The 10,139-nt window shown below is 42.2% G+C and overlaps 1 protein-coding gene across 1 annotated transcript in view; it reads left to right on the top strand.

Annotated features, from left to right (window-relative positions):
• The first annotated feature begins 315 nt into the window (after nt 1-315).
• Nucleotides 316-10,139, top strand: part of LOC121293337 (probable tubulin polyglutamylase TTLL1) — a 75,891-nt gene continuing 66,067 nt past the window's right edge. The window contains exon 1 of the mRNA XM_041216291.1: nt 316-428. Within this exon, the coding sequence (XP_041072225.1) occupies nt 316-428 (113 nt within the window). The remainder of the gene's footprint in view (nt 429-10,139) is intronic.

Below are 10,139 nucleotides of genomic sequence, written 5' to 3'. Positions count from 1 at the left end.
TTATTACCACTGAATTCAAGGCACACATCTCAAAATAAAAATACAAATTGCAAAACAGTTAATGGCAGCTGTTTCAAGTTTCCCTCTGGGATTTGAGCATTTCAGCATTTACCATCCATTTTGCCATAACAATGTTAAGAGTTTTCCCTCAAGAAATAACAAAAATCCATGAATTTAGGATGAAAATTTTGGCCAAAGTATATAAGGTTTGTACAGATTCCTACAGATCTTAGGGTTATTTTGCGAATACAGTATTGTGTCTTTCTTTGACAGTGTTAACTGAATTTGTGGCCATTCACATGCTTCAGAAAAATCATGACAGGGAAAGTGAAATGGGTAACGGACATTGACAAGTCTGTCCTTGTAAATAACTTTGAAAAAAGAGGCTGGATCAAGGTATCAACTTGTGAAGACTGGAATTTTTATTGGTGAGTACATTGTTTAATAGTAAATGCATTGGTTCTGATTTGATTACTGAGGATGCAGTCTTTGGAATTGTGGATCAAAACCATTCATGGAATAATTTGTTGAAAGCAACTTCCCTATGCAATGACATTTTACAGTGCCCATCCCCGCAAGGTTTCTAAGATCAGACGGTGAAGCAGTGTAACTGGAGCAAAATTGGGTCATTTGTCCAGCTCTTCAGGATGTTCTGAAATCTGCCATAAATTGCGAGACTACATATTTCCTGGCACTGGGGCTCCACCAAGCTGGGAATGAGAGGGAATTGTGCACATAAGAAGTCTGGAAAGGGAAAAAACTTAGTTCAACTTTTCTAAAGGCTGCAAGTAAGCTGCATCAGCAGGAGGAACAAGTGTTTGACAAAAGCCAATATATTGGGAGGGGAGGGGTTGGAATATGAGGGCAACAAACAGAGTTTGAGAGTAAATGATGGAATGGCACAGTATCCAAAGCCTTTGATGGTTGGTGAAGTGAAGATACAGTATTGTTGCTTGAGATGGGTGAAGGAAAGTGTGCCTGGAACTCTAGAACAATATCCTGAAAAGAACAGCAATACAGCAATGCTGATGGAAAGTGGCAGTAAGTGCATGCGAACTACCCTCACTGTAGATGTCCCAAGTATGTGTGCTGCAAAGTGTTACCTTTCAGTTTGTCCTACACTCACTGCTCACACAACCTTACTGATCTTTCATTGCTTGTCATATATAGACATACTCCAGTACAACACTCATTCTAGATGCAACTTACTATTGAAAATCTCAGCACATTGATCTTTTCAAAGGTTTCACAAATAAAATTAGTGTAATACAACAGGCCAATGAACTTCATAGACTTTTCCACTACTGTACTTTGTTACTATGTAACCTAGCAGCATGACACATTATGAGCTGCAGGTTCAGCACAAAACTTTTATTGTATTTGTGCTCCTTCAACTGACAAGTGAAGACTACTGCTCTGCTTCAAAGACAAAACAAACAAGGGAGTTGGTTTGAACTGGAGCAGGGGAGGGTTTAATAAGTTACAAGCCCTGGACATTATTGCATTTAAGAAGATGGAGTAAGTAGGGAAGAATGAATCTAGAAATCTTCCCCAAGATCAAGGTTAATATCATTCAGTTATTAAATTTTATTCACTTCTCACTCACAGCCAGTTAGGTATACAGGAAACACACAAACATCATGTAGAGGAGTAACTTCTGATGCATTTTGGAGGCAACATTCTAACATAAAGCCACTTTTTGTCATTATACATAAGGGCAAATGGTCTGACAGAACTTGCAATGACCAAGAGCAAAGACACCACTGTTAGTAAGTAAAAGCACAGTACATACAAAAGACAATTACAGACAAGGAAGCTATCCACCCATATTAATTCATCCATCCAGAGAGATCCTAATGTCCTCCCACTGTAGCATCCAGTTGTAGGATCTTAAATGATTCTTGAGTTCCCAACTCCACTGGACTATCGAGAAGTTTATTCCAGACATTGATCGTTCTTGCTGTAAGGAATTTCCTGATATCAGCCCTTAAGCTGCCTTTTACTAGTTTGAACTTGTGTCCCCAGTTCTGTTCTTGAGTTTAATTTAAAGTAATATTGTGAGTTAACTGTCTACACACTTAACAATTTTATATTCCGCTCTCAGACACCACTTTTCTGGGTTTGAAAGCCCAAGTCTCTTTAGTCTTTTCTTGTAACTCAGACTCTTGTCAATAACATCAGCCAACACACCACTCCATTTAGTCATATTTCCTCTGTCTTATATTCTATTGTTTTGATTTTGTTGTTCTATATCCTATTAGCTTTTATGAATATTGCTTTGCAATGGTTGAACATGTTTAATGATGATTCTACTAAGAATCTTAAGATTTCTTTCAGCTTCATCTTAGCTATTTGAATACAATTCATGGACTTCACATTGTTACTGTGTAATTTGTCAATTTAGCTGAGAATTGGTTAGTAGACAGGAAGCAGAGAGTGGAACTAAATAGGTCTTTTTTGGAGTGGCAGGTGGTGACAAGTGGGGTACCATGGGGATCAGTGTTTGGGCCCCAGCTATTCACAATATATATCAATGATTTGGATGAGGGAACAAAATGTAATATTTCCAAGTTTGCTGATGACATGAAACTTGGTGGCAATGTGAGTGATGAGGAGGATGTTAAAGGTTTCAATACTATTTAGACAAGTTGAGTGAGTGGGCAAAACATGGCAGATGCAGTATAACGTGGATAAGTGTCAAGTTATCCGCTTCGGTAGGAAAAACAGAATGGCAGAGTATTATTTAAATGGTGATAGATCGGGAAATGTTGATGTACAAAGGGACCTGGGTGTCCTTGTACACCAATCCCTGAAAACAAGCATGCAGGTGCAGCAAGCAGTTAAGAAGGCAAATTGTATGTTGGCCTTCATTGCGAGAGGTCTTGAGTACAGGAGTAAGGACATCTTAATCCAGCTGTACAGGGTCTTGGTGAGACCACACCTGGAGTATTGTGTACAGTTTTGGTCTCCTTACCTAAGAAAGGATACACTTGCCATAGAGGGAGTGCAGGGAAAGTTCACCTGACTGATTCCTGGGATGGCAGGATTGTCGTGTGAGGAGAGATTGGGTTGACCAGGCCTGTATTCACTGAAGTTTGGAAGAATGAGAGGGGATCTCATTGAAACACATAAAATTTTGACATGGCTGGACAGACTGGATACAGGCATGATGTTTTTCCTGGCTCGGGGTAGGTGGGGAGGGGGGGGGTGGTGTCTAGGACAAGGGGGTCACAGTCTCAGTTACAGGCTAGGCCATTTAGGACTCAAATGAGAAGAAACTTCTTCACTCATAGGGTGGTGAACCTATGGAATTCTCTACCGCAGAACCCTGTGGAGGCCAAGTCACTGAATATATTTAAGAAGGAAATAGATTTCTAGACATTAAAGGCGTAAAGGGGTATGGGGAGAGAGTAGGAGTATAGCGTTGAGATAGAGGTTTAGCCATGATCCTATTGAATGGCAGAGAAGCTTGAAGTGCCAAATGACCTATTCATGCTCCTATTTTCTATGTTTCTATGTGTTGTATTTGCTTAATCTGGTCTTATTGGTTTTGGGAATGTATTTATCCTGCATGCTCAATGTTACACCTTTAAAAGTATCCTCCACTGAAGTGTTGTCAAACAAGTTTCTCCAATTTATTTGTTTTACTTGTTCCATTATTTTATTAAATGTAGCCCTTTTAAAGTTATGTACTTGGCAATTAAGTATTTCTGGCTCCAAGGTCACGTTAAGCTTTATCAGAGGTGTGATGTCTTCCATGTCTTGTACAATTCTTGGTCTTTAATGAATATTCAAGACTAAGATAGGCCACTCAAGGATTCCTTGAAGAATGGATCAAAATATATTCATGCATTACATCTATTAGTTTCTATTCTAGACTGCTTAAATTTTCCCAGTTTATATTAAGTTGCACGAAGTCTCCCATGAAAATGATGTTCTAGTTTCACACTTCAGAGACCCAAGTGAATGAACTCGGGACCTGGGTTTAAATCCCACCATACCAAATGGTGGAAAATGAATCCAATGAAAATCTGGAACTAAAAGTCTGATGATGACCATGAAACTATTGTCGATTATTGGAAAAACCCATCTGGTTCACTAATGTCCTTTCCGGAAGGAAATCTGCCATCCTTACCTGGTCTGGCCCACATGGGGTTCCAGTCCTACAGCAATGTGGTTGACTCTTAAAAATGCCCTCTGAATAAGGGCAATTAGGGGTGGGCAATAAATGCAGGGCTAGCCAGTAATGCCCACGTTCCATGAGCGAATAAAAAAAAAACACCCTTCATGGAAAATATTGACCTCTTTGCAGTGGATGTCGCCACTCAGCCAGTGCCTGCTGACTCAAGCATCTGTGGAGCAATTCCCTTCAGTAATTTCCAGGCAGCTGTGCCAGGATATGTAGCTATGGATTGTGGAATAATGACAGGTATGAGTAGTCCAACTTTGATGCCTGCTGATCTTCCTGGTGTGCTTTCTTACTATAGTGCCACTTTAACCTATATTTAGTGTGCTTTAAAATCAATTTTAGCTTGATTTGCCTACAGAATAGAGACTTTGTAACTTGTTGCTAATGTATATTAGGTATGGCTCAGTGCTAGCACTCTTGCTTCTGAGTCAGGAAAGTTGTGGGTTCAAGTCCCACTTCAGACCCTTCAGCATAAAATCATGTCTCCCTGCAGTGGGTGTGGTGAGCCATTTAAATCTCCATTTAGTTTGGTGGGACTATAATACCAGTTGGGTGGGAGGGGCCATAAAATCTTGGCCCATATTTCAGATGAAATGTTAAATCAAGAACCCATCAGTGCTCTCAAGTGGATGTAAAAAATCCCATGGCACTCTTTTAAGTTCCGGGGCAGAATCTTTTCATTTTACTCCCTGCAAGAACGATACAACACAGCACATCTGGCAATTGCTTTTTGCCGTTATCAACCAATTGTCATCCCACTTTTGGGCTCCCTGACTAATTAGGGAGGGCAGAATGCCCCATCCATTCTGGCAGAGGAAGGGTTTTCTAATTAAAGGGATCATGGCATGGGGAGGAAAAGCTCAGTTACACTTGGATTTTTCAGGCTGCAGCAACCATTGAAATGGAGAAGAGAGGGGGGAAAACTACCTCCCTGATCTCTCACTCTTACCTGGACATCCCACTGTGGAATCTAAGGGACTGCACTGAGGTGAGCTATCCTTGCAGGAGGAGAGACTGCACAGCTTGGAAAGAGGCAGGGACCCAAGGACGGGGGTTAGCTCTCCAATGAAAGGCACCTTGTTGGCTATTGGCAAAGTGTGCTCACCTATTCCACAGCAACCTGCCAAGAAAACCTTTGCCTATTGAGGCACCGGCGCTCAGGCATGATTAGAGAGCTGATCTCCTGCCTGCTGATTCTTTGTTGGAGCTCTCACCTCCTTCCATCTGGATCTCTATCCCCATTTTGTTTCCCTGTGCATAGAACCAAAGAACCATAAAACACTACAGCACAGAAAACAGGCCATTCGGCCCCTCTAGTCTGTGCCGAAATATTAATCCACTGGTCCCATTGACCTGCACCTAGTCCATAACCCTCCAGACCTCTCCCATCCATGTATCTATCCAATTTATTCTTAAAACTTAAGAGTGAGCCCACATTTACCACGTCTGATGGTAACTCGTTCCACACTCTCACCACTCTCTGAGTGAAGAAGTCCCCCTAATGTTCCCCCTAAACCTTTCCCCTTTCACCCTAAAGCCATGTCCTCTCGTGTTTATCTCTCCTAATCTAAGTGCAAAGAGCCTACTCTCATTTACTCTGTCTATACCCCTCATAATTTTGTAAACTTCTATTAAATCTCCCCTCATCCTTCTATGCTCCAAGGAATAAAGTCCTAATCTGTTTAATCTTTCCCTGTAACTCAACTCCTTAAGACCCGGCAACATCCTAGTAAATCTTCTTTGCACTCTCTCAATCTTACTGATGTCCTTCCTGTAGTTAGGTGACCAGAACTGCACACAATACTCCAAAGTTGGCCTCACCAATGCCTTATACAACCTCACCATAGCATCCCAACTCCTATACTCAATACTTTGATTTATGAGGGCCAGTATGCCAAAAGCTTTCTTTACAAACCCTGTCTACCTGTGACACCACTTTCAGGGAATTATGTATCTGAACTCCCAGATTCCTTTGTTCCTCCACACTCCTCAGTGCCCTACCATTTATTGTGTATGTCCTACCTTGGTTTGTCCTTCCAAAATGTAACACCTCACACTTTTCCACATTAAATTCCATCTGCCATTTTCTGGCCCATTTTTCCAGTTGGTCCAGATCTCTCTGCAAGCTTTGAAAGCCTTCCTCGCTGTCCACAATGCCTCCAATCTTAGTGTCATCAGCAAACTTGCTGATCCAATTTACCACATTATCATCCAAATCATTGATATAGATAACAAACAACAATGGTCCCAGCACAGATCCCTGAGGCACACCACTAGTCACAGACCTCCAGTCTAAGAAGCAATCATCCACTACCACTCTCTGGCTTCTCCCACACAGCCAATTTCAAATCCAGTTTACAACCTCTCCATGGATACCAAGTGTCTGAACTTTCTGAACTAACCTCCCATGTGGGACCTTGTCAAAGGCCTCACTAAAGTCCATGTAGACAACATCCACAGCCTTCTCTTCATTACTTTCTTGGTAATCTCCTCGAAAAACTCTACAAGGTTCGTTAAACACGACCTACCATGCACAAAGCCATGCTGACTATCCTTAATCAGCCCTTGGCTGTCCGAATAATTATATATCCGATCTCTCAGAACACCTTCCAATAATTTACCCACTACTGACGTCAGGCTCAATGGCCTGTAATTACCTGGTTTACTTTTGGAGCCTTTTTTAAACAACGGAACAACATGAGCTACCCTCCAATCCTCCGGCACCTCCCCAGTGGCTAAGGACATTTTAAATATTTCTGCCAGGGCCCCTGCAATTTCTACACTAGTCTCCCTCAAGGTCCGAGAGAATATCATGTCAGGCCCGGGGGATTTATCTACCTTTATTCGTTGTAAGGCAGCAAGCACCTCCACCTCTTTAATCTCTATATGTTCCATTACACTACTACTTGTTTCCCTTCCTTCCTTATACAGTATGCCAGTTTCCTGAGTAAATACTGATGCAAAAAAACTGTTTAAGATCTCCCCCATCTCGTGAGGCTCCACACATAGATGACCACTCTGATCTTCAAGGGGACCAATTGTGTCCCTTACTATCCTTTTACTCTTAATATACTTGTAGAAACCCTTCGGGTTTACCTTCACATTATCTGCCAACCTCATGTCTTCTTTTTGCCTTCCTGATTTCCTTTTTTAGTTTTTTCTTACATTTTCTATACTCTACAAGTACCTCATTTGCTCCTTGTTGCCTATACCTGCTATACACCTCTCTTCTTCTTAACCATATCGCCAATATCCCTTGAAAACCAAGGTTCCCTATGCCTGTTAACTTTGCCTTTAATCCTGACAGGAACATGCAAACTCTGCACTCTCAGTCTTGCTCTTAGTTTTTCTTTTGGATTGCAACTGATCATCATTCTACTATTCACACCTTCGCTTAGGCACATCTTTTGTTTCTTTACTTTTCTCATTATCATTCCTTTTGGCCTCTCATCAATATTTGTGATTTAATCTATCCTGCTTACCACATTTCCCCTCTTTAAAACGTATCACATTTCTAGTGATGGAAGGTCATTATTTTAAAACATAATCTTCAAACATAGTTTTTTTTTCTCCCCTCCCTAAGCAGAGGGCCAGGAAGCTGAGGAAGGATTCATGGGCTGATTATCAGCCTGTTAAACTGCATTACAAACATTCCTTCTGTGGCCAACAAATCCTGGCATGAGACTTGAACCCAGAGTTTCTAGCCCAGAGGTAGGGACACTACCACTGCACCACCCCCCACAAGACCTCCTATGTGCAAAGTCATGGACCTGAAAGGTTAACTCTGTTTCTCACTCTACAGGTGCTGCTTGAACTGCTGAGTATTTCCAACACTTTCTGTTTTTATTTTAGATTTCCAGTAACCATTGTATTTTGCTTTTCTTTATTTCCTTTCTTCTTTCCCTGAGTTCCGATAGATATTTGTATTTTAGAAGCGCCTCCTCTATCCCTAGATTTTTAGATCCTTCTGTTCTACCCTTTGTGGAATTGCTTCAATTACACTTAGACTTCAGATGAATTAGCAGACAATATTCAGCTATTTTAAATTCCGCATAAATATTCTGTGCTGCTGTGACAAAATACAAGATGAAAATATTTTGCATAAATTGCCAAAAAAATTAGCAAACACCGGTATTAAAAAAGACATTAAAATAAATGCTAAAAAGCTTCAAAGCCTGAAAAGCTCCATCCTGCACGGAACTTTCTTTTAGCTGAATGGAGCGTAAAGTGCAGGCATATTGTAAACGGATGATAAATCACATTGTACTTAATCAGAACGCACTCTAATATTTCAGTGAAGCCTGTGCCTATTTTGGGTGAACATATTTTAGATCCGTTTAAAAGCTCGACTGGAAGCTCCATGCAATAGTGGCAAAGATCCAGCAGGACAGACCCAGTAGAAGTGGCGGGCACAGTGGTATACAGTCGGGAGGGAGTTGCCAAGGGAGTCCTCAACATCGACTCCAGCCCCCATCAAGTCTCATGGCATCAGGTCAAACATGGGCAAGGAAACCTCCTGTTGATTACCACCTACCACGCTCCCTCAGCTGATGAATCAATGCTCCTCCATGTTGAACATCACTTGGAGGAATACTGAAGGTGGCAAAGGTGCAGAATGTACTCTGGGTGGGGGACTTCAATGTCCTTCACCAAGAGTGGCTTGATAACACCACTACTGACCAAGCCTGCCGAGTACTAAAGGACATAGCTGCTAGACTGGGTCTGCAGCAGGTGATGAGGGAACCAACAAGAAGGAAAAACATACTTGATCTCATCCTCACTAAACTCCCTGCTGCAGATGCATCTGTCCATGACAGTATCAGTAGGAGTGACCACCGCACAGTCCTTGTGGAGATGAAGTTCCGCCTTCACGTTGAGGATACCCTCCATCATGTTGTGTGGCACTATCACTATTCTAAGTGGGATGGATTTCGAACATATCTAGCAACTTAAGACTGGGCATCCATGAGGCACTGTGGGCCATTAACAGCAGCAGAATTGTACTCAACAACAATTTATAACCTCATGGCCCTGCATATCCTCCACTCTACCATTACCACCAAGTCAGGGGATCAACCCTGGTTCAATGAAGCATGCGGGGCGGCTTGCCAGGAGCAGCACCAGCTATTCCTAAAAATGAGGTGTCAACCTGTTGAAGGTACAACACAGAACTGCTTGCCTGCTAGACAGCATAAGCATAAAGCATAAGATAGATAGAACTAAGCAATTCCACAACCAATGGATCAAATCTAAGCTCTGCAGTCCTGCCACATCCAGTTGTGAATGGTGGTGGACAATTAAACAACTCACTGGAGGAGGAGGCTCCACAAATATTCCTATCCTCAATGATGGAGGAGCCCAGCACATTGGTGCAAAAGATAAGGCTGAAGCATTTGCTACAATCATCAACCAGAAGTGCCAAGTGGATGATCCATCTCGGCCTCCTCTGGAGGTCCCCAGCATCACAGATGCCAGTCTTCAGCCAATTCGATTCAGTCCACGTGATATCAAGAAATGGCTGAAGGTATTGGATACTGCAAAGGCTATGGGCCTTGACAATATTCCGCCAGTAGTACTGAAGACTTGTGCTGCAGAACTTGTCGTGTCCCCAGCCAAGCTGTTCCAGTACAGCTACAACACTGCATTCCATCTGGCAGTGTGGAAAATTGCCCAGAGATTGTCCTGTACACAAAAAGCAGGACAAATCCAACTCAGCCAATTACCAGCCTTTCAGTCTACTCTCTTGATCATCAGTAAAGTGAGGGAAGGGTCATCAACAATGCTTTCAAGCAGAACTTGCTTAGCAATAATCTGCTCACTGACGCTCAGTTTGGATTCCGCCAGGGTCACTCAGCTTCTGACCTCATTACAGCCTTGGCTCAAACATGGACTAAAGAGCTGAACACCAGAGGTGAGGTGAGAGTGACTGCCCTTGACATCAGGACAGCAT

The sequence above is a fragment of the Carcharodon carcharias genome, chromosome 21 (assembly GCF_017639515.1).
Source record: "Carcharodon carcharias isolate sCarCar2 chromosome 21, sCarCar2.pri, whole genome shotgun sequence".
NCBI classification, from domain to species: Eukaryota; Metazoa; Chordata; class Chondrichthyes; order Lamniformes; family Lamnidae; genus Carcharodon; species Carcharodon carcharias.
Note: the sequence above shows the minus strand (reverse complement) of the source record. Positions and strands in the feature narration are given on the sequence as shown.